Here is a 25804-nt window from a genome sequence, read left to right as displayed (position 1 = left end):
CTGTGAGGAGAGACTAGTTCCTGGTGGAGGACATCTTGCTCACTAAAGTGAAGGGGCAGGAAAAGAGGAAGCCTTAACAAAGACTTTAACAAAGGGCTCAAGTATTGCAACAATTGTGAAGATGGCGCAGGGGCAGGCAGTGTCTCCTTTTGTTGTGCATTGGGTAGCTATGGATCAGAACCTATTTGATGTTATCTAAGAACGATTACATTGCTCTAATTCCACTATCAATATGCATATTAATGCCATCTAGAAATATTTAGGTGTGGCAATGAGACAGATTTAATAAACACTACAAGATTTCCCAGCTCATACGTGACTATTGAGAGCTAGGCAATCCAATTCCAGGGCATACTGAACTCTACTGCCCTAAAACCACAACCTGTGGCACCCTGGCATTTGACAGCCCCTACTGCTTCAGCTATAGAACAGGTAGGGGAAAGTCTAAGTAAAAGCAGGGATCAGGAAATTAAAATGCAAAAATGAATATTTACAACATCCTTGAAAGTAGAATATTGATCACCTATTCAGTAGTATTTCACAACCAAGCACGAGAATCAATAAGAAAAGACAGAGTGGGAAAAAAGACACAAGTTAAGAAATTATAACAAGCATATGCAAATAAATCTAGCTTCGGCAAACTACAGCCAAAATGCTCTTTAGCATCTAGGATGGTGAGACTGTTGTGCATGAACGGGTAAGTCTCTGGTAAGGAGCAAAACAGTTTATTAAAGGGGGACACAAAAAAGAAAAAGAACCTGTGCAGGCACCAGCTCACTGAGGAGAGAGAGAGTTGGCCAGATCGCTCACAGATTTGGGTCTTTAAAGGGTGGGGTAAACAATGGGGCTTTGCAGCTGTGAAGGCTAGCAAGCAGGAACAGAAGCAGACCTTGCAGTTAGCCTTGACATTTTAAAACTTTTTTTTTCCTTTGAGATAGATGTGTGGCCTTATCATGCAACTGCTATTTTCTGGCCAATGTTTGCTTGACCTTAACCTCAGGGGGATTTCCATAGCTTGATACAACATGGAGACTGCTACAAGATAGTTCCACTCAGGCTAATTGTCACAAGACTTTGCTTCATGTATTTTGGACATGCAATTAGAAGGCACCAATTCCTAGAACAGTACAGCATGCTTGGTAAAGTAGAGAATCAACTGAAAAGAAGACCCTCAACATGCTATACTGGTATAATGGAAACAAAAATGGGCTCAACTCTAACAATAATTGTGAGAATAGCTCAGGACACAGTAGTGTTTCATTATGCTGTCCATGGGAGCTCTGAGTCAGAATTCACACTTGGCACCTGACAACAACAACATATGCAAAATAATTTGCCCTGGTGTTATAGTGACTGGTTTCCTGGCTCCTAGCTAGAAAATTGGTTGGTGGTTCAAATCCACTAGCAGCTCCATGTCAATTCTATCATTTGGGATAACAAGGATTCAATCAGTGGAGGTGAATGGCTTTAGGCAAAGCTTATACATTTTTACAAAATTTTCACATCTGTTCACTACATGTCTTTGGAGAAGTTATCGATAACCTTGCATTGGTAACACAATTAATACATTTTCCAAGGAGCTCTATTATGTGTCTGGTGGCAGAGATGATCCTATGTTTGCCAAATCCTGTTTCAACGCTTTCCTAGGTGCATTCCTACCCTGTATTTCCCAAAAACACTGCAGTCACTTGGAACCCGGTGATGGAGTCTGATCAAGAAACAGCCCTCAAACTCATTTTCTTCATATTCACATGTGATTTCTAAAACATATCAACATATGCTTCCTTTCCTTGCTAGTCAGTTTGAAGGATCCAGGCAAGAACGCTGGGGGAATAGGATCACAGGGAAGACCAGCCTTACGGAGGTCATGGCACAGCAACTTGCCATCATATTGGATTGTGATGTAAATGACGAACTGTGGTCGTCTTAAATCGCTAAGATTGGGGTGGTAGATATCATGGCTATGTAGACAACATCAATGCATTGACTTATCTGTCCAGTTTTCTATGAATTTGTTAAATGTTGGTGGCAATGTAAAACTACAGGTCATGTTCTGATGTAAAAGAACTCTACTGAATTTCTGCGCGGAAGCAAATATGACAAGAAATATCCCTAACGGAAATCTAAATAAAACTACAAGAGTTTAGAATAGCCAAGTTAAGAATGTAAAAATATTATAATTGTCAGAGAGCTGTTTGTGTCAGGGGCTATCTCAGAGATCCTCTCATTTCATTTCAGGATCTTTCTGGAGAACTTAGTTCTTCATAAAGCACTGGGAAATAGGCTAGCCTTTCTGTAAGTAAAACACAACACAAGAAAACAAATGTAATCCATTCATGACTGAGCAGCATTGCTGGGTGTTAAGGCTTACAATGCTAGACTTTGCAGTGCTTTCCATGCATCATCAGAAAAAGAATTCTGAATGGGAGATGAACGTGAGCATTGAGCTATTAGAAGCGTTACTTATCAGGGGAGTGGATTCTTCTCCCTTCTGCTACACAGACCCACTGAGCTCTCCCTCTGTCGGCTCAGTATTTACTAATATTATGTGTGCAGGGCACTAAATTCTCGAAGATGAATAATTAACACGATCAATGTTCATTCACCAGTGGACACCTATATGAGGCCAGAAAACAGTATACAGACACTTGCCAACTTCCAAATAGGCCCAAAATGCTGAACCAGCATGTTTCCATCTCATAGGTCAGCTAAAAAGTGAACTTTCTTGCTGATGCAATTCTAATCAGAAAAGAAAAACAATCTAAAGAAATCTTGGCTCAGCCATAGTCAGCTATATGTTGTGCAAACCTAAATAACTGAAGACTAAAAAGGGAAACTGCCTGAGGAAATCAGCATTAATGTGACTCTATTAATAGCACAAATTTGAATTAGAGTTCACAGCTGGAGAGAGGAAAAAAGAAAAGAGAGAGCAAAGGTCAATTTCATCTGGTGACAGTACTCATCAATTAATTTCATGAATTTTCTGTGAATGTGTGCTCATAGTCATGGGCTTTCAGGTGGAACTGCGCCATTGCACTTGGTGCTGAGGAGAAGCCCACTAGACTTTGAGGCTCACTGTTGTCAATATTGAGAAGATAAATAAAGCCACCTGCACACAAGAAACTGGCTTAGAAAAATTTTTTGATTATAATTAACTGTTATTTTCCTATTTCCACAAAGGATTACATTTTATTTAGAAAAATAGAAGCAATGCTAACATGAAAATACCAATAATTAAGGGAATTCTATTTAGAAATGAAAGTGGTATGACTTAACTATGAGTTGGCATCGACTCGATGGCAGTGCATTTTACTTTGGGTGGCACTTACATAATCTCCTGGTAACTCGAGCGAAGAGGTGGAGTCTAGCCTGTCACTCAGGTTGCAGCTTGATGAGCTCATTTGGAGGTGTGAAGGAGATAAATTACTCACTAGAGACCATACCCAGTCTCTCTCTGCGTTCCCTTTCCTGCTGCTGAGACACTCAGAGAGCTGGAGGAGACATGTGGAGACCCGCGCTAGCATTAAGATGCTTCCACTGCCATTGGATCCATAAGACCTTCTACCCACTGGCCTGTGTTCTCCCTGCATTCGGCATCATTGATGTGCTGCATGGGTCTAAAGAGGAATTTATGGACTAGTCTGGGACATATGGGCTAATATAGGACTTATGAACTTGATCTGAACTGGGCTGGAGCATTTTCGCAATATACAGTTGCTCTTTTATATAAAGCTCTTTCTTATACACCTATGAGTGTCTATGAATTTGTTTCCCAAGTCAACCCGGACTAACAGACTTTGTTTCAAATATCACTGGGAGGGACTAATTGCTGGAGAAAGACAACATGCTTGTTGGAGGGTCAAATTAAAAAGATGTAGATGCTCATTAAGTTGGATTGACACGGTAGCAAAGATGGTGAGGGTGGCACAGAGCTGGGCACTTCATTCTGTTATATTTAAGGTTGCTTTGAGTCTGACTCAACTTGAAGGCAACAAAAACAAGGAGATCCTCTCCCAAATAGTAAAATTTAAATGTGGGGGCTTAAACCATTAGGAATATAGTTGAGAAGTTGATCATATGGTTCAATTAACACAAAACTTTCATGATGTTGATGTGATAATATTTCAAGAAATTTAGGGAATTTATTTAGAATCTGAAGCTCATGGTCATGAGTTCATAGGTACGTTAAGACTAATTTTAGGACAAAATCTCACATTTATATGAGCTTTACATTTTTAAAAAGCTCTGAAATTTATTCTTCATGGAAATTGTGAAGAATGGCATACAGGCCATATAATTCATATGGTGCAATTTAAAATTAGTTGAATCATCTATGAATTAGTTATGCATTTTTCTTATGATTTTCTTAATATTATGGATTATTATCATCACTGTATAGGCTCAAGGCTATGCCATTGTCTTAGACCTATGTAATTATTTTGGAAACAGAAATCAGCATTACCCTTGTTACCTCATGAGGGCACACTTGTATCATATTTCCCCTGAAAAGATTTCGGAAACTGACTTAAACACCATACCAAGAAAAGCCTCTCCCACACAGCCCCCTTTTTTATGCATAACTTAGTTATATAAAGTAGATTAAAAATATTCTGTAGCCTGCACTTTCTTCCAAGATGCACTGAGTACACTTCAAAGCATGTAGTTAAATTTGAAAACTTGAATCTCATTCAAGAACATTTGAATTAGGGTCACTGATTAGAAGCCTCTTTAGTCAAGTTGACTTTTGTTGCGTTGATATTGGGAAACAGAACAGACTGTCTTTTAATGTAGGTAGCAAGTGAGTTGTAATTTTCTAAAATAATTGGTGGAAACTGGAAAAATTTATCCTCAATGAGTATCCGGGAAAAAGAGCCAACGTGTCAAATATGTCTATAGTACTAAGGGGCTATAGCCAGAAGAATCAGTCAGTAAACAAACCTGTAAGTTAGGTGCTGCTGTTTTTTTAATTGACTGATGTTTCTGGTCATTGCCCCTTAGGGCTACAGATAGATTTGACACACTTGTAAGCAAAAGTTCAAATCATCCTTACTGTTTAATTTTTCACAAATAAAATTGCAGATTGGGATTGCTCAATTTGTTCTTCACATTATGTACCAGTCTTTTTATACTTAGATATTAATCTTTGTATTTGCATGTAAATTACTGGCAAAAATAAATTGCCTATTTAGAAATTGCTTTCTAAAAAAAAACTTTCTTAAATGGAACCCAGTCATAAATCAAGAGTAAATTATTCATAAATTTTAAATCACTCAGAACCACACTTGAACTTTTGTCTTTGTCATGTGGTGTCCAGTGGATCTGTACTCACATGGAATAGAACTGCCCTGTAAGATAGCCCAGGCGGTAAATCTTTCCAGGCTGGATTGTGAGATTTTCTTTCCTGTGGACGTGCTTGGGGGTGTGAACTGCTGACCTTTTATTTAGCATCTGAGCCAATCACCAGTGTGCCTCTAAGTTAGCCCCCTTTGGCAAATAGGAAGGACTATAAACACCATCATTATTAGATCAACAATGTAAGAATTTACAAGTAAACTTGGATGTTCTATTCATGTGACTTTAGATCTTACACAGAACTTATTTCTATTACATAAATAACTAAAGCAAATTTAAAAATATTTGGTTGTTTCTCTCTCAAGAATAGAATGAAAAATACAATATAATGTAAGAAGTAGTTTTATGGATTAGGGAGTATTGAAATGGCAAGAAATTACTATCATTTAATTGATGAGAAAACATTCTTTAAAGATCTTTGTGAGAAGTGAGGATGCATATGAAAGAAGTCAAATTTATCATAACCTGGAGCAGTTTAATATAGAGCCAAGATGGAAATATGCCGTCCCTCCCCCATTCAGGATGGATGGTGTTAATCTCATATCTATTATATTCTTTCCAGGCTCATCAAATGTATCTCTGCTTAAAATTAATATAGTTTATTATGTTATAAAGTTTCCGTATATTAATAAAATTGTTTTATATGTATATTAAATTTAAGCAAGGATATTGGGATATCTCATTCTCTAGCAATTTCAGAAATTTGTGTCTGTGTGTGTACAAACAATGAGGAAAAATGAGAAGAGGATGGTGAAGGAAGGCAGAGGCAGAGAGGTGTGGCCTGCTGGAGAGAGCGAGGGAGAATGGGAAACATTACTTACCACAAATTTTACTGTCTTCATCTGAGCCATCTGGACAGTTGAATTCTCCATCACAAAATAAATCAATTGCTATACATTTTAGAGCATCAGCACAAGCCCTGGAACCAGGAAGGCAGTCTATGGAAACATTCGCTTTAAAAAGCAAACAAACACACCAAAGAAAGTTGCATTTATAAACTTCCAGCAGAGCAGAGTTAACTTCCAATTGTTTGATCACTTATTATGTATTATTTTTGTCATTTGACTGCTTACTTAAAAGGATTTACTTATAGATTTTGGTACAATATTTTCATCAATCATCAATAAATGGAAGCCATAAGGACGATACATGTAAATGTATTATTAGAAATATTCAGTTGTTCCTGATGTCTATAATTGATTTTTTATGCTGTCCATTTAATAAAATTTTAGTAGCTACCCATTGGAATTGAGTCACTGTCCCATGCCTGACCACCCCTTGGAAAGATCACTGTGGATGACAAGTAGAAAAACCCAACTTCTTTGCAACTATTTAGTTAATTGTTCCAAGAGAAAGTATTATATATCCATCATTGTGGATTTTTTTATTTGGAGGAAAACATTCTACTATAAAATATAAACCAATTAAAGAAAACCATGTTATTTTAAATAGATTTTCTGCTCTATGCAAATACTATTTTTAAAATATAAACTTCATGAAACTTGCCATTCTTGCCAGGAATACTCTATGAACTAAAGTATCATTTATATTCATCTAAATGTCTAAGAGTGGGACAGGCTGAACAATGTCTATGTTGGCCTATGTTGTTTGATGGACACATTAAAAAATCTCTCACTTATTTATAACCATAAATTTTTGAGGAAAAATCCTGAGGAAAAAGGAATCAAATCAAGACTAATATTTTGTGCAGGCCAATATGTCTTCATGACAACTGGCAAAAATATATAACATTAAATTTTAGGGAAAATAAAATATTTATTCATATGCATTGACTATTGATGTCTGTGTAATAAAATTCACTTTAGAAAAAATACAACCAGAAGCTCCTGAGAGGCAAGGATGATGAGGCTATATCATGTGTTTGGGGCATGGTATCCGGAGAGAGAGATCCCTGGAGCAGGCAGCACAAACAGAGAGCTGTCACCAACAGAGGCCTCAAAGCTAAGAACAAATGGGTCGCTGGCGCAGGAATGGGCAGTGTTTGGTTCTGTTGTACAAAGCGTCACCGTGAGTCAGACGGACTCAAAGGCACCTCATAACACATTTTACACTTGATTAGTACACTTTATATACTTATATTTTCTAGAGTATTATGAATGGGGCAAACAATGGAAAGTTTATGTCATTACCTGCATTATCAGTATCTATTCAAAATCTGTTACTCATAAACATAACTATTTAAGAAACATACGGACTTAGCCCACGGTCTGTGTTCTCAGCAGCAACATTTATCAATGGACACCATCATACAGGAAGATTGAACTATTTAAATTTTCAGATGCATCTGTACAACAAGCGGTGGAGAAAATAAAAGACTGTTTCCATTCAATAGTTTCCTAGTTTCCCGGGTGAAGGATGATCAGAGTGAAAGACACACATGCTCCCCCTGCAGGTGGGAGTGGTCTGTGCTGTATTCCAGCCAGGCTCAGAGCCATGGGCACCCCCCACTCTAGCTTGTTCTTTACCTGCCTGCACCACATTCTTAAAGAAGACACTCGTCAGAAACCACATTTCACTTCTAGGAATTAAGCTAGAAATTTTAGGAGCACTTCTAAGATCAGCTTTGAAGAGACTTCAAAAAGTTTGTGAAAAAATTCAATTATCTTTCAATTCTATTTTTGCATTTTGAAGCCCCTCATATTTTAATATGACTACACGATAAATACATATGTTGATTTTTTGCAGAAGAATGTGAAAATTGGAGTAATTTGATTATCACTAAAGTAATGACAATAGTTTAACATTTTGGAAAATCTTTCATCTCAATAGCATTTTTGTTGTTGTTCTTTATCTTAAAACCTGCCCTTTACTGCCATCTACTGGCTTTCAATAACATGATCATTCCTTCTGAAATTTCTTTTAAAAACCCTTTCAAAATAATTGTAAAAAATTCAAGATGTATATGGCAATATTAATTAGAAACATTTATGGAATATTTTGTTGAGTTTCAGAGATTTTTGTAACAGGCACTAATAAAAATGGGTCTAACCCACTGGGAAATCAGGACCTATCTAGGATCTAAAATAAGATAGACTAAAAATCAGAGTCATTACTTAGTGACAGAATATTGCACACACTTGAGAGATTAAGATAATTAGCAAAGGTATTTAATACACTGAATCTCCCAATATGTATTTAAATTGCTTATATGTGAAATTTTTCCTAAGAAAATGACTTAATGATTGAATTATTCAATGTCAAATATAGGATAGAGATAGTAAATAAAAGGACTCATAGATTCTTGGTAAATACAAAAGGAAGATTACACTAGACACTCCATGTTTTATTTTAAAAACAGTTACCCGAACTATAAGAACTTGTCGTTTGGAAGAGAAATTTTGGGAGGCAGCTGGTGAGATGTACAATTTTTTTATATTTCTAATGCTTCCCAAATAGCCCTGGTGATGTAGTGTGTTGCTCATTGGGCATCTAATCACAAGGTCAACAGTTCAAAACCATCAGTCAGTCTTAGGGAGAAAGATGAGACTTTCAGCTTGCTTAAAGAGTGATGATCTCAGAAACTCACAGAAACAGTTTGACTCTGGCCTACCGTATCACTCTGCATCCCCATTGACTCATAATGAATGAGTGAGGGGATGTTTCCCAGGAAAACTCCCCAATATTCAGTCTCTGTGTGTTGCTGGTCCCTTGGCTGGAGCTCATTAAGCTCTACAGAGAAGATTTTACAACCATGAGTGATCTGGCTGGAGAACTTTGGATCTACTTGACCATTCGTGTCACAAGAATTATCTGCCATGTGTGCTAAGGAATTCTTAGGGGATGGAAACAGAAGGATGAATCCTGCAAGGTTTCGATTTCTTTCTTTCTTTTTTTCTCATGGAGCCAGTAGTTTAATGGTGTCATGGGTCCATTTTCTAATAGATAAGTAAATAAATATGGTACAAAGAAGAGCCACGGTGCACCAAATATTAGGCAACTCGTGTTTTGTTTTTCTGAGTAAGGCCTGAAGACACCTTCATAGAGGAACTCACATCTTGACTAGGCTTCTCAAGATGCTAAAGCGACAAGCATTGCACTGTTTATAGCAGTTTCCGTGAAACTGGCTTTACCCATAAAATGTACAGTTTCAGAAACTCTGAGAACTGTTCTACTTTGTCCTATAATGTCACTGTGAACTGGAATTTATTCAAGAACAGGGAGTGTGTGTGTGTGTGTGTGTATGTGTGTGTGTGTGTCGTGTTTATACATGTTCCAGGAAGAGAGCGGAATGTAGCTGTGATGATGGCTCATGGTATATCCGTATTTTGGAAACAAATGAGCTTACTTTGTCTACACAGAAGCTATTTGTGGAAAGCAGAGTAGAAGGGGGCTTCAGTGCCAGATGGTGGAAGACCTTCATAACTTTGTAAAATATTGGAAATATCTTTTTATAGATAAGGGTGTTGAAATCCTTATGGATGAGTCTGATATGAGCAGCTATTGTTTTATAAAGAGATAAATATAAAGAATCTAAAGAAGTACTGGGGAGAGAAGATCAATTTGGATGCTGTTTTAAGGATGCAAGTGAATGCTTATGGGTACTGGAAACTCACACTGACAGCTGAGGTGGGCATAGAGTCCATTGCTATGTCACAGGTGAATGATTTGTGACTTGATGTACCCTGGCCAAGAAGAGAGGAGGCAGAGGAGGGTGTGTTCTGCGGATGGTAAATGTAACCAGTGGGCATTACACGAGTCAGGGAGGGGGTGTTTGGAAATGAGTCTAATTGGAGGTATTTTTATTAAAATTAGCAGAAGCCTTTCACAATGTTTTCTGAGGCCACAGTCTCTACGCCTTAAACACTTGTGAGCAAATTTTGGTTTAAGGAGGAATAAAATTGAAAACAATATGAAATCATCCTAGTTTTCTCAATCACTTTTCTTTATATATAAAGATGACTACTTGAATGTGCCCTAAAGTCCAAATTGTTTCTCTGGTTTGAACAAGGTTTGTAAACCTCGTCCAGCTCTGTTGTAGGCATTCTGATCAATTAAACAGACTGAAATATATTCATTGACCTTGCTACAGACATACTACAAAATTCAAGATTATTTAACAGTAACATTTTGGGGAAAAGAATTTAACGGTGATAATAGTGCCTATGGGGAAAACGATTGGAGAACAATGTAACTTGTGACCCGAGTTAACTTATGTAATAGTGAAAGGAGAGATTGAACTCTTACAGGTCTACCTTTGAAGGCCAATTTCACAACCCTATATTGGAAACATAGATATCATCTTACAGAAATTCACATTCATTTTTCTAGGAAAATTCTGTTCTGTTTAGAAAGACTCTGTCTAATCAGTTCAAAATGATACTACAATGGAATTGGAAAGATACTTTAATGTCCTTGCAATTTGTTCAAGCAAGAACATTGTAAATTAGAAGAGAATGAAATATATGAGTGTTATCCTTTCAAATGCAGCAAAAGTCACAATACATTTTATATCGGATAAAGTGTGTCTGAATCCTGGAGCAATTAAATTGAGGGATATAATTCAACCTTGGAATCTCTTGGCCGGATTTCATGTTCTTCATGAGATGAACTAATTACTTTCCTTCAGTCCCCAAAGTCCTCCCTATAGTGGAAATGTAGCAGAATTTTTTTATTATGAGACTGAGAAAGCCCCTGATAGTAAAACTTTCTCCCCATGTAATCACTGCTCACACAGTAAGCAACAAGGATTAAAACAAGCTATACAGTAGAAACCCTTCAAGCAAGAGAGCAATTGCCCAAACAGAGTCCCTAGGCATGTTGTAGCTGACAAGAAACCCATCAGTCTAGTGCAACCTTAGTTTCCTTTGCTTTCCCCCAGTGTTTCAAATAGGTTGGTAAAAGTTTATGGTAATTGGCATCAGATCCAGTTAAACAACTGAATACAATCCTCTTGGACATTGTAACCACTGTCATGTAAACATTCTTTGGGCAGAATTTATAGTAGCACTAATAGCAGGTATATGATGCTTGCATTTGTTGATTTTCCTCAAACTTGGTCTTTCAGGAATATAAAAATGAAAATACACTGAACATCCCTGAAAGGCATCTTCATAATAAATTACTGCTTGGAAACTGCGGGTTTTAAATTTAATTGACTTGTTCTTCTCTATAAATCTATATTAGCTTGTCAAATGAGAGGAAAAAATGGGGAAGATGAGTAGATTCATACAATATTTGGATCCAGTAAAAGCAGTAATGTAATGAGTATATTGCCTTCTTTACTGGATCCAAGCACAGCACTTTCTTAACTTATAATTCTTTGAGGTTTGATTAAATTAATTTAGTAGTTCCCATTAATAGACAAGCTTTGGAAATTGATCTGGTTAAAAAAATTCTAAGTAACTGAGAGTTATTAAATGCAACCATCTTATTTTAATCTTGGTTTTTGACAATACTTTTTACCTTGTCTATCTGAATCAATAAGAGACAAGAAGATGCCCACAAATACTTGTTGCCCACCTCCTTCTCCTGAGAATTCTGGGAACTCCAGTAGTACTCTCTGGGAGACTTTGCAGCTGACAAGACACATAGAACTATGCTAGTGTCCTGACCAGAAGGAACCATGTGGAGACCCTGACCAGTACTGAGATGCCTCTACCGCCACTGGATCCACAAGACTTTGCACCCACTGGCCTGTGATCTTCCTGCATTTGGTGTCATTGCATGTATTTTGTGAGTCTATAGAGGACTTTATACATTGGTTTCAGACATATGAGCTAATATTGGTCTTATGGGCTTGATCTGGACTGGGCTGTGATGTTTTCTCAATATTCAATTGCTCTTGTATATAAACCTCTTTCTTATTCACATATGAGTGTATATGGATTTATTTCTCTAGTCTGCCTACACTAACACAGGTGCCCCTCATATGACTGAATGGGTGAATTCAGAGTTGTTTAGAACTGATTCAGCGAGAAAAATCAAAGAATAAATAACCCAAACAGCTTGATAAAAGTTGTGTCTCCAAGGGGAAACCAGGCAGATGATGCCTTCAGGACCAGTGGTGAGAGTGGCGATACAAGGGGTAGGGTGGTGGTGGTGGTGGTAGGGAGGGAAGGGGTAGAGAGAGAGTGGGGTGGAAAGCAGGAACCTGATTACTAGGATCTACGAATAACCTCCTCCCTGGGGGGATGGACAACAGAAAATTGGTGAAGGGAGACGTCAGACAGTGTAAGATGTGACAAAAAATAATTTATAAATTATCACAATTGATATATGTATGGATTGTGATGAGTTGCATGCACCCCCAATAAAATGATTTTTAAAAAAGATGTGTCTCTTCTAGAAAAATTGTTTTCATTCGTCTAGCATTGTTCTTCGATAATAATACATATGTAAGAGACAGAGGGCTGGATTGAACTCAGGTCTTTGAGACTTTTTTAAATTTTCCATTTCTTTATCTGAAAATAGGGGTAATATTAATTGCTGTGTTATCTAAGTGAGTTATCAGTTGTCTCATATAGAACATAAGTGAAAACTTTTAAAAGTATAAATACAATATTATAAAGGGATATTACACATTCCTTTACATACTGTTTAACTTTAGTTTTTTTATATAAAAGCTGTGAATAATTAAAATCTATCAACTTTGGAGTCCCTGAAAGGAAGAAAGCACTGAGCGGATAGCTACCTTCTAAGTAGAGAACATGATTCAGTGGTCAATAACTAAACATAAGGATAACTTAATTTCTTTATGACTAGAAAAGATGTTATCTCAAAAAGAACAATGGCGTGTCCTTACAACTTGAACTTTGAAATGAAAAAGGGATCATATAACTTCTGTGTTTGACAACCAACAGCTCTGTGACCCTGGGAACATTATTTATTATTAAATCTGTTTCTCTACAGGCTCCTTCAGAGTCCCGGTGGGATAGTGGTTACTCATGGGACTGTGATCTGAAAGGATTAGCAGTTGGAAATCAACAGCTGCTCCACGGGAGAAAGACAGGGCGTTCTACTTCCATAAAAACTTACAATTTCAGAAACACTAGGTTTGTTCTGCCCTGTCCTCTAGGGGCCTACAAGTGCACATTGACCCTATGACAATGACTGAGGCAGGCTCATCCTGAGACTCCAGTCGGAGCTTTGTTTTTGTTGAGTCCTTTGGAGTCCTTTTGGACTTCCCAGACTCTTGCCATAGAATAAAACTATCCCGTAGGGTTTTTCTTGGTTATGATCTTCACAGAAATTGATTGCCAAATCGTTTCCTCGGAATTACTGAGAGAGTTCGAACTGTAGGGAAGCTGTCCAATGCCTAATCATCACGCCATTGCCATCAGTGTTTGTAAAATATGGTATCTAACTAAATAAACAATTATCATAGGTCTTATAAGAATTATGGAGATAGCCATAAATATATATAATGCCACTAGTATAATCCTTATAGTTTTATGAAAATTATACTTTGAAAATTCATATATAAAATTTAATTTGTTATGATAACTAAGGTACTCAGGAAAGTTATATTTTCTAATTTTATAGAGCACAGGATTTTACAGAATAAACAGATGAGTTCAGACATCTCATCATTGACAAACCAGGATTAAAATTCAAATCTTCAGGCCTTTCATCTTTATGTTTTTTTTCCTTTCCTACAATAATGCCATTTCACATTAAAAAAAAACCCTCTGGTTAATTATGGAAACAATAGGTAAAATTTCAAAGCAAATTGTTTCAATATTGGTACGATCTTCATGAGGCAAAAAGAAGTTCCAAATCTTATGCTCAGCAATGACTGATGCAACGAGAAAGATGTGGTAAGAAACAACAACAAAACCCAAGCTGAAATGGCCAATCATCAACCCTGTCTTGTTTCTGCTTTTCAGACTGTGCAGTATATTTCTTGAATCCCCTAGAGGGTGACTGAAACTACCCATTAGTGCTATGGAAGAATGGTGTAGCAATCTGCTTCTGTAAAATTTACAGCAAAGTTCCTATGGAGAAGTTCTCTCTATTCTGTAACAAAGGGGGTCCCAGTCAGTTAAAACGGACTCTAGTTGGACTCAGTTTGTTTTGTTGTTGTTGATGGCATATTGTAACTGGGCATTTTGAGGTGTGCAATATTATGAGCGATAGTATTCTTATTTAAATATATGCTTCTTACATCTTAATATGGAAATTAAATATCTCAGAAAGAGCTATAAGAAAAATATCCACTAACATGGAATTCGATAACTATCAAATGATATATTTTTAAAATGTCGTAAGTACTGACCCAAAATTGTTGTAGGGCTTATTGTAGAAGAGTAGTCCACGGCTTCTGTTAAAAAGAAGTGAAATTGATGTGATGATAGATTTATAAAGTGAACATATTAGAAATAATTGAGTTCAGTCTGAGTAATCACTTGAGAAACAATGGATACTTTATCATACTCATTTCATCTCTCCTCTTACTGAATGTTCCACTTGACCGTTTGATTGTAATATACAAGAAATAGTTCTTGGAAATACACCATCATTTTTGAATCTCTTTCCCACAAAGTTTTAGAAGCTCACTGTATAAGATCTACCTCCAGATTCTTCATTGTTTTTCTGTAAAAGTTAATTATGTAAAAATATTGCTTATTTTGTTTCCAATTAAAAAGGTAGCTGTATAGCTACTATGATTTCTTTCATTAATTTACATTTCTGTCCATTTTTTAGGAACAGTTTACTCGGTGACAAAAGTGGTCTGAGTTTGGTTGATAATTTAAAGTTTAGGGGACCAAAACCATTCAATGATTCAGTAGCATCATGGAAACAGTAAGGTCTGGCAATCTGCGTCTGTAAAGCGTACAGCCAAGAACAGCCCTGTGCTTCTGAGTTCCACTCTGCAATATGTGGAGTCATTATGAGTCAGGACAACTCAATATCCACAATTTTTGCTGAATTCCTTTTTAAATTTTAATATCACACAATATCTTGGTATGTCTTGTACTAACGATTTATTTGCTTTTTACTAGAACATGCAGAATAAGTTAAAAACAAAACAAAACTCACTGATCTCAGTCAATGATGATTCCCAGATATCCTATAAAGCTGAGGAGAACTGTGCTGGTGGGTTTGTGAGACTATACATCTTTATGGTCGTAGAAAGCCTCATCTTTCGCCTGCAGACCACCGATCGCTTCAAACTGCTGAGCTTGCGTTACCAGGGGTCTTTAGTAGCAAAGTAATATCCACCTACAGTATTATCTACTAAAAATAGACCTAGTAGTGCTAGATATAGCTAATAGTATGTACTAGAAAGTATACTATTTAAATAAAAAGAGATTTTCCAAAAAATGAGCTATTTTCTGAAACCTTAAGGTTTTAATAATTTTAAAACCTAGTGGCTTCATTGTAGCATATATATAGAAAACCAACTTGTCCTCTGAAAAACTGTAATTTAATTAAATTTATGTTTAATCAAAATGGTATTTAAGGTTGGTGTGATAAGAGATATGCTTCCCTCAAAAAATTCGTTTTTGTTTGACCTCAGTATGTCTTCATTTTTGTGCTACCTATTCCTATAGGATTTATGGAAAATCTCATAAATCTAAATCTTATGGTAAATCATTGATAAAAGGATGATGTTTTACCTGTTTATTAAATTTGATGTAATCACGTACTCTAGAAATGTTTTTAAAATTATGAAATCCTCAATCAATTTTAAAACATAAGTTTGAACGTTCACATTTGTGGTGAATTAAAATAGCTTGCTATGATTTTCCTCTCCATAGCCGTGATGCCTTTACCCTGGAGTCTTTACCCTGGAGTAATCGAGCTCAATCAATAACCCCAATCCAAAAAGAAGGTCAGATAACTGAATTTATTGAAAGACTTGTCCAAGAAGACATTCTCACAGAAATCAAAACTGTATGAGGGGGTACCCACCAAAAAAAATGGAATAGTAGTATGCACTGTTCCTTCTAGGCAAGCATTGAGCAACTTGCTCTGAGTTTATGCACCCAGTAGCATCATGTAGGAAAGTTCTCTCTGGTTAGAGTGCAGTTTTTCATAAAAGTACTTTCATTCAAACCTCATATCTTTGTGATGACCAACTTAAGAGAACAGTGTGCAGCTATGAAACTTTGATTCCTTCTTGGGAAAAAAGCAACAAAAACTTGTAATGTTGAGCACAGCTTACAAGGACAGCACTATGGGAGAAATTCAAGTGTACCAGTTGTTTTCTCATTTTCAAAAAGATGAAATGTCCATTGATGACAAACCTGGTTCTGGGTGTCCATCAACTTCCCTAACATAGGAAAATGTCAACAAAAGTCATGCATTTGCACTAGAAGAATGATGATGGACCATTGAAAAGATGGGGAAGTTATCTGGAATACCTTGGAGCTCAATTCAGCAAATTTTAATGAAAGATTTGACAATGAGAAGGGTCGCTGTGAAATTTGTGCCTCAGGTCTGACTGACCAGGACAACGAATGTCAAGTAGCAACATGCCTGCTTTGAAAGAACAGCTTCGATGTGACCCAGGCGTTTTTTGCAAAGACATTACTGGTGACAAAATTAGGTCCTAGTCTTGCGAACTCAAAAGCAAACGTCAAGCCAGTGGAAGACACATCTTCACCTCACCCCACGAAGCTTGTCAAGGGAAATCGAAGATCAAGACAACAACAGAGGTCAAAACAGCATGGCATCGGTATAATGAGAGAACCTCAGACCAATGGAAAAGAACAAAAATCCAGAAATAAAAATGTCAGCATACAGACAACTGTTCTTTGATAAGGACACCAAAAATGTCAAATGGGAAGGAGACACCATTTTCAACAAGTGGTGCTGGAAGGAGATGGATACCTAACTGCAGAAAGACGAAGGAAGACCCTCATCTCACTCCACGCACAAGAATAAAGTCAAGGTGCATCAGAGACCTCAAGGTAGAACCACTAATTATTAGGGCCATCAACGAGGGAACTGCGACGAACTGAAGAACTTTGACACAGGGAATACACAGGCCATCAGACTTCGAGAAAGGCACAAACATAGAGGAAGCACAAATTGACAAGAGGGATATACTGAAGATAAAACACCTGTGCATATCGAAAGACTTTGTTAAGAGAGTAATGAGTCCGCAGCCTAGGAAAACATCTTTAGCAATGACACATCAGACAAGGGCTTCTTACTAAAATATACAATACCCTGCTGGCTTACAACAAGAAAAAAACAAAGAACTCAATGAGGAATTAGGCAAACCACCTGAGCAGATGTTTCACAAGGGTGAAAATCTGAATAGCCAATAAACACATGAGAAAGTATTCCTGATCATTAGTCATAAAGGAAATGCAAATTAAAACAACTATGAGATACCACCTAACAAGTAGCCCAATTCAGAAAATCAGAAAGCAAAAAGTCCTGGAAGGGTGTGGTGAGATAGTTACTTTCATCCACCACTGGTAGTCTTGTTCGTATGTGCAGCCACTGTGGAAATTGATCTGTTGATACCTAAAACAAACGGAAATTGAGCTATCTCATGATCCTGCAATCCCCCTACTTAGCATATACCCAGAAGAAGTAAGAAACAAACCAATATCAGATATTGGTGCTCCAATTCCTTGCTGCACAGTTCCCAATCTCCAAGAACTGGAAACAATCTAAATTTCTATCAACTGACAAATGGATTAAAAATCTCTGTTATAGACATACAGTGGAGTACTATGCAGCTTTAGAAAGCAGTGGTCAACACATGAAGCACATTGTCTTACGGGAAGAATTGGAGGAAATTAGGCTAAATGAAGTCAGCCAAGCACAAAGGGACAAGTACGCGAGTCCACTGAGGTAAGCTCAAAAAAATACAAAGGGCATAAGGATAAGCTACTTAATGTATAAATTCCAGGTCCAGGTCCAGGCATTTTAGCAGGGGTCTGACCCAACCCAAGGATGCATATGCCAACCAACTAAAAGGAAGGGGACAAAAGAGAAACAAACAAACAGAAAATGAGGCTGATGGGGGAACAGGGCACAAATACACTCACAGGGAGGGTAGTGTTTATGTCTCCAAAAGAAAGGGAGAGATGGATCAAACTCTATGCCAGAGTGGTAAACCTTGAGGGTATAGAGCAGTAGACTAACAGAGAGGATGACAGGGCTGCACGCCAGCTGAGCTACGATGATCCCCTCCCCAGAAGAATTTAATAAAAAGAACACTGAAGATATAGCAGGGGGAGAGTGGAAACTAAGAGGGAGGGAGGGAGGGACGGACGGACGGAGAGAGAGAGAGAGAGAGAGAGAGAGAGATCCTCATCATGGCCCACCAAACCCCAAACCCGCTGGACGACATTCCTGCTCAGAGCATCAGCCAATACAGAGAGGGGACTGTAGGGATGGCTCCACCACAAGACACAGCATTCTTTCACTGACCCATAGTGCTATAGGAGACAGCACTGGAGACACTGTGAGGAAGTATGCCCGTCTGCCCCACGTAGAGCGAGGTGAAAACGTAAAGGGAATGCAACAGAGCAGCAAGGGGAACAAAGTAACAAAGTCTCTAAGGAATTCTGAAAATAAGACTTCTGACACAGGGGATAGGGCTTGACACCTCATCAGACCCAATTGGGAAACAATCATAAGGGTCAGCAGACAGACTTCAACTATCTATCCTTTTTTTTGGCTCTATGTCTATCTCTATAAGATAGGCAGGAACAAAAATCCCAAAGAAAAAACAACTGGACCAGTGGTCATAGCAAAGTATGGGGAGTGGAGAGCCAAGAAACTCAGGGATAGGGGAACAACAAGAGAGCTAAAACTGATGGCACGGAGGAGGTATAATATTTGGTGGGGTTTGATCAAGTGCAATGTATCTGAGAGGAATTACTGAGGACCAAATGGAGGGTGATCATGATAGTGGGACAGGAGGAAGATTTAAGGAAATTGAGGCAAAAGCTACTTATAGCTATAGGCATGAATATATGTAAGTATTTTACTTTATAATGTAAGGGAGAGAGGCCAATGGACACATGTTTATATGCTAAGTATTAAGATAGGAGACAGATTTTGAGCCTCGGCTCAAGGCCACCTTAAACACAAGAACACTTTGTTCGAATAACCTAGCACTGTTTGATACTCACTTTCCTGACATGATCACTGAAGACTAAAATGGGTGCATAAGCAAATGTTGTGGGAAACAAAGTTTTCTTCCAAGTTGTTTTGACTTAGGACACTGCTGGAAGCTAATGGTGACAGTTACTTCACTTGAGGCAGTCAGCTGTCAGACTGCTGTCTCCTCCCACCACCGGGTGGGCCTGCTCCCTGCTGCTGGGGACAATGGGATACTTCTCCCTGAGGCTTGTGACCATTAGCTTGGTTCCTGTAGGTGGAATTTACACCCTACTGATATTGGCTCCTAGGGAGATCCAGAAAAAACATCAAACCAGCTCAGTGACATCAAGTTAGACTGCCATCCTGAATCTAGGATTCGCCCATCTTGTGACATGGATACCCCCAATCCCCTAGATTGTCCCCCTCTCATTGCTGTATAACCTACAGTGCAACTACTTCCTGTGACATATGTCTTTACCTGGAATTAGTGGGCTTGCACACTCCCCCCAAAGGATATAGGCTGGGGTTAATAAAGAGCTCTCTCTCGGCTCCTCCCTTGACATCTCATCAGTTCCCCCTGTCCTCTCCCATCCTCACTCCCCTGTTCCCTTTCCCCCTGTCTTGCTTCCCTTCCCCCTCTCTCCACGTGGACCACCAAGCGGGGCTGAGGTGAGTATTGCTACCATGAAATGTGTCTGACTCCATTATTTCAATATCTCTTCGATCTCTCATGCTCTCGATGACTTTAATATAATACTTATATATCTCAAGTGTACAATTGTGCCTATCGAACCCGTGATTAGTGGTGGGGGGCTGGCACCCCCTCCAACTGCAAAATGTGATGAAGAAAGTGGATAGTGCCTGACTACCAAAAGATAGAGCATCTGGAGTCTTACAGGCTTGAAGTTAACCACGCAGCCATCTAGCCAGGAAGCAAATAAGCACACATGGAAGAAGCACACCAGTCTGTATGATCATGGGTGTTGATGGGATCAAGTACCAGGTGTCAAATGATCCAAAACAAACAAATTATATCGATGCAGAAGAAGGGGGCTGGAGTAGAGACCAAAAGCCCATCATAGAAAAATGGACATCCCCCACAGAAGGGTTACAAGGAAGGGACGATCCATCCAGGGTGCAGTATAGCACCGATGAAACACACATCCTAGTTATTGAGTGCTTTCTTTCTCCTATTATCAGGACCCAGTTCTGCCTTACCAATCCAGCGAGACTGGACTAATCACATTGGTACAGATATGAGTTCTTGCCGTGGGATTCAGCACAGGTAATTCCCTCAGGAACAGTAGTGGAAAAGCAATATCATGAGGGTAGGGAGATGATGGGGGTGTGGGGGAAGTGGAAGAAAGGGGGAATGAATCACAAGGTTGGATATATTGTCCTGCCAACCCCCCTCCCCCCTCCCCCCACCCCGTAACAGTGATGAACAGCAGAAATGTGGGGGGAGGGAGACAATGGAGAGTGTAAGACATGAAATAATAATAATATATAATTGATCAAGGGTTCACAAGGGTAAAAGGGTGGGAGAGGGAGGGGGGAAAAGAGGAGCTGATACCAAGGACTCAAGTAGAAAGAAACTGGGAAATGTTGATTGCAACATATGTCCAAGTGTGCTGAATACAATTGAATGATTTGGTTGTTATAAGTTATGCAAGAGCCCCCATAGAATGATTTTTTAAAGTGAATCATCCCACTAGGATGCCTATGATTTAAAAAAATATATTTTTTGCAGAAAATAACAAATGTTGGTGTGGATGTGTAGAATTCGCAACCTTTCTCTCCTGTTAATGAGAATGCATGATGTGGAAAACAGAATGCCCATACTGGCTTTGCTCTTGATTAAAAATTTTCACACTTGCTCCAAGACAGAATTTTTCTCTTTGGTTTACTTTAATATTGCCAGTGGTCTTTTCTTTGTTCCTTTTGTTTTGTTTTGTTTTGTTTTGATTCTTTCTCTTGTGTTTCCCAATTTAGGAAGCACAGAAAGTGCAGATGAATAGACCCAATAATTGATGTCACAGATTCTGGTGATGTTGGTGAGGGCTGTGGAGGAGTATTGGGAAGAAAATAATCAATATGGAGGGAAAAGGATGCACTAGATCTGACTGTGATGGTGTGTATACAGCTCTTTTTAAAGTGATGTAACTTTAGAAGTATATGATATGTGAACTTTATATCAGTATGTGAACTTTATATCAGTAATTTAAAAAATCAAGACGATGCTCTTTTTTTATGTGAAGGGGGCAGTGCATTTTCAATTAGTTCCACCAAGTCAGACTGTTAATAAAGAATGCTTTCTATTTTGAGTTTTGAAATGACTGTATAACAGTGTGCAACCAAAAGGCTTGGTTTGTGGCAGACGGGGCACTGGTTTTGCTATCGTGAAAATGCACTGTAGCCATTTCGGTGCTCCTGTTTTCTATTAAAAAAACCGCATGCTACTCTTTCCCCATGCACCTTACTCACCTGACCTCACCCCATGCGACGTCTTTTTGTTCCCAAGAATGAAGAATCACTTGAAAGGATAATAATTTAACAATGTAAAAGATGTGAAGGAAAAAGTGAAGGAGGTGCTGTCAGCCCTCCAAACAGATGAGTTGAAAATTGTTTCCAAGAGCAGAATTGCCAAATGTATTAAGTGTAATGCAGAGTACTTTGAAGGTGATAAGGTTTTTTCAAAATAAATAAATATATACCTTGGGAAAACAAATTCAGGTTTTTTGATTTGTTTGGGTTTTGGGGCAATGATTTCACAGACCAGTGTTTCCTTGATCATAATTCCTATGAGTCTTTTAATGCTCATTTATTCTCTTGCAAATACTAACTGCAGATTATATACAGATATGCTGTTATTCTGGCAGTGAGTGGGGATTCACGTAAACTAAATAGATACTCAGTGTCAGTGTCATCTGGTTGATCCTGACCTATAGAGAACCATGGGACCGGATCCAACTACCTGTGTGGGTTCCGAGGCTACAAGTCTTTAGTAGAAAGCCTCATCTTTCTCCCCTAGGTTTCACAAAGACTGCATAAGTAAAGACAACAGTAAACAATATACAATTTCCTGTCCATGGGTCAATGTTGGTGAGGTAGTTAGCTTATTGTGCCAGCCTGGCTGATAAACACATGTGGGACTAATTGAAGGGAGGGGAGATAAATGGCTCAGCCAGTCTCGCCTTTCTTTTCCCCTGTTCTTTGATTCTCAGACCAGTGTGCGCCTGCCTTGCTTGTTCTGGGCCTCAATTTGCAAGCTACACTACCTGTGGGGCACCTAACCTGTCGACTGTGTTGTTGTAATTTGAGGTTCCTTCAAGACATGCTTCACCACACCAATGGAAATTACATCTCTTGAGTTGGGGACTGACTGTTGGTCACCTGACTGTCTGTTGGTGACCTGCCTTGCTATTCGCTGCCTGTGCTGGTATAGCCTGAATTTCTCTACAGTCGGCCCTCAGACTTGAAGGACTGCCAGTGTCTCACAACTGTCTCACCGGAGTGAGCTACACTGAGCCATTTGTACTGCTTTATTTAACTGTTTATTTATTGTGTTATACATCTATCTGTATAAATATATGCATAAAATTATTAGTATTATGGTTTTGTCTTGCTAGAGAACCCTATCGAACACAGTTGGTTAGCTCTCTCTTTTCCTCCACATATCAAGGGACTACCTCTTTTTGTTCATCAAAAAATCCATAAGCAAAGGGGTCAATTAACCTATGAAATTCTAGTAAACACTTCTAAATTCGGTTTCCAAGCCATCTATTCCACTGAAAAGATGAAAAAAGTAGTTATTATTATAAAGCTAACTTATATTACAATGGCTCAAGTTTTATGGCCCTCATTTTCTTTGAAACCACCACCAAATAATTAGGTTGGAGCATGCAAATAAAGTGTAGAGGATTCTAACTCAGGGATTGATCAGTTTTGCCATCATTCTGAGTATAACATGAAGCAGCTCAGAAGCAGAAAGGGAGAATCTCAAGAGCAGCAAAAGGATGATTCATGCTTCCCTAGGACACTGGAATAAAGACATGGGGGCAGAACGACAAGGAAGATGAGGAATGGCAGAGACCATCAGGCACAGTGGGGAGCTTTTTGCTCATAAAAGGAGTAAAACTAAGGGCTCTTTGGTTAACGAAGTTGGCTTATAGAGTAGGGAGCTTTGTGACACTTCCCTGAGCAAGGCATAGGCCAAGGAGCTACATGACTCCAAACCCAGGAAAGAGAGATAGATATGTCTGCCACAGTGGCTGAAAAGAGGATTACTTTAGATAAAAAGTACGTTATCTGATTCTGACTTGTAACTTTGCTAGGTTTCCTGATAAATCTCTCATAACTGTGAGTATTGTTTGTGAGTTCATTGCAACAGATTACTGAGCCCCCATGTCTTTATTCCAGTGTCCTAGGGAAGCATGAATCATCCTTTTGCTGCTCTTGAGATTCTCCCTTTCATTGCAACAGAGAAGTAGTATCATTGGTGGGATGATTAATGTCAGACTAGGAATTTGGAGGGTGGAGGCAAATTGGATGTCTGCCTCATAGTAATCATGCTGAGCCAGATTTGAAGTTGGATCCTCCATTTTGTAGTCAAAGAATGTTGAATGTGATACCTACACCATTTCTTCAACGTTACACAACGATCTTTAGCAACTAAATTTAATATTTGTACTATCTTTATAAAATATGTTTCAACACAATTAACAAGTTAAATGTAAGCTCAACTTGTTGAATATATTCTCAACCCTGGAAGTGTAATATAATTTATTGTACTTTTATTCTTCTGCTCTCTTGTCACTTGATTTTTAATCCAATAATTTTTAATCCAATACAATTATATTAGAAAGACTGAGAGTTTCTGAAACGACACTGTGTACCAGACCAATGCAAAGACTGAGATAAGCACCACAATTACTTTTACAGGTCAACATTTCAGAACCTTTTTGATATTTTATAAATTTTTTTCTACTAATATATTTTTTTCAAACATGGTTCCTGTTTATTTCACTTTTCACATATAAATGCGTTCCTTCAGACAATAAGACATATTCCTAAAATCAAGGATGCTCCCACTGCTTTTCCGGTTTATAGCTGGAACTTTAATTTCATAGCTTAATGATTCAAAGAAATCTAATAATGTTCACAGATACCTGTGATCGTGATGCTGTTCAAGTCAATATGGTAAGTGGCCAGTAGGCTGGATTTGTTTGTCTCAATGCCTTGAATCAGCTCTTCTTTAACATTTTCAGCAGACACCCATTTGGCAAAGGAAAGGTCAAAGGTGGCAATAACGCTGCCGTTTCTACAAAGCAGAAGATGATAAAAGAGGGAACATTCAGTCAGCCTTCTTCAAGTACATTTTTACTCAACTCGTAAGATTTTTTTACAGTTAGCACCTTGTTAATCCTCATTTCACCAATTTAGGGTGAGTTACATATGAAATTACCGTTTTTTTATAGATGACCCAAAATGAAAGGAAAAGTTTAAATAAATGTTTTGCCAAGAACACAAAGACCCAAAATGTACCCAACATTGGAATCTAAAATTTCCCCTCAGGACCAATACGGAGAATATTCATACCATGATGGTAGAGGGAAGGTGGGGGGACAAGAAAGAGAAAGGGAAAACTTACTGCAATGATCAAAGTACAACCCCACCCCCAAGGCAGATGAACAACAGAAACCTGGGTGAAGGGAGGCAGTGGATGATGCAAAATATAAAAATTAAAATAATTTGCAAATTGTCAAGGGTTCATGAGGTGGAGAGATGGGTGGGGGGGGAGGTTGAGAGACAAGCTGATACCAAGGGCTCAAGTAGAAAGAAAGGATCAGGCAACGTACATACAAATGTGCTTGATACAATTGGTGTATGGATTGTTGCAAGAGCTGTAAGAGCCCCCAATAAATGACTTATAAAAATTTAAAATTAATTAAAAAAATGGACAACCATGTAAGGCTATTCCTAGATTAACGTGTCAAATTAAAGTTATTACATGTTATCGCAATCATTCTGAATTTACTCTTAAGGTATGATGGTATGGACTTTTACCTTTTTGTTGATGGTTTTTAAATAAAGAGAAATCTAAAATAGCTCCCTAAAATGATAACATTTCCAAATAATGTATAAAGTATAGAGAGCATGCTTTTAGCAACTAAGCCATACTTATATTTTCCTTCCTTATTTTGATTGATATAATAGATAATTATGCCTTGATTCAAGGTATATAGAAAGGACAATTATGCCTCAGATTATTAAATTCAGGCTTATGGCTAAGACTGAGATTGTTTTAAATGCATCATCTCTAGCCATACTATGCAAACACAATCATGTGACCCCTACCTACTTCCATACGTTATCCCCTGTTCCTTAAAGTGCATTTCATTTCTTTCTTGATTCTCTT

General features: G+C 38.1%; 1 protein-coding gene across 1 annotated transcript in view; it reads right to left on the bottom strand.

The window, feature by feature from the left end:
* Nucleotides 1-25804, bottom strand: part of TMPRSS15 (transmembrane serine protease 15) — a 186809-nt gene that overhangs the window by 145442 nt on the left and 15563 nt on the right. Inside the window, exons 4-6 of the mRNA XM_075542932.1 lie at nucleotides 24555-24706; nucleotides 14534-14632; nucleotides 6174-6305 (exon numbers count right to left, since the gene is read on the bottom strand). Of these exons, the coding sequence (XP_075399047.1) occupies nucleotides 6174-6305; nucleotides 14534-14632; nucleotides 24555-24706 (383 nt within the window). The remainder of the gene's footprint in view (nucleotides 1-6173; nucleotides 6306-14533; nucleotides 14633-24554; nucleotides 24707-25804) is intronic.

Source organism: Tenrec ecaudatus, chromosome 2 (assembly GCF_050624435.1).
Source record: "Tenrec ecaudatus isolate mTenEca1 chromosome 2, mTenEca1.hap1, whole genome shotgun sequence".
Classification (NCBI taxonomy): Eukaryota; Metazoa; Chordata; class Mammalia; order Afrosoricida; family Tenrecidae; genus Tenrec; species Tenrec ecaudatus.
This window is presented reverse-complemented; position numbering and strand designations above follow the sequence as displayed.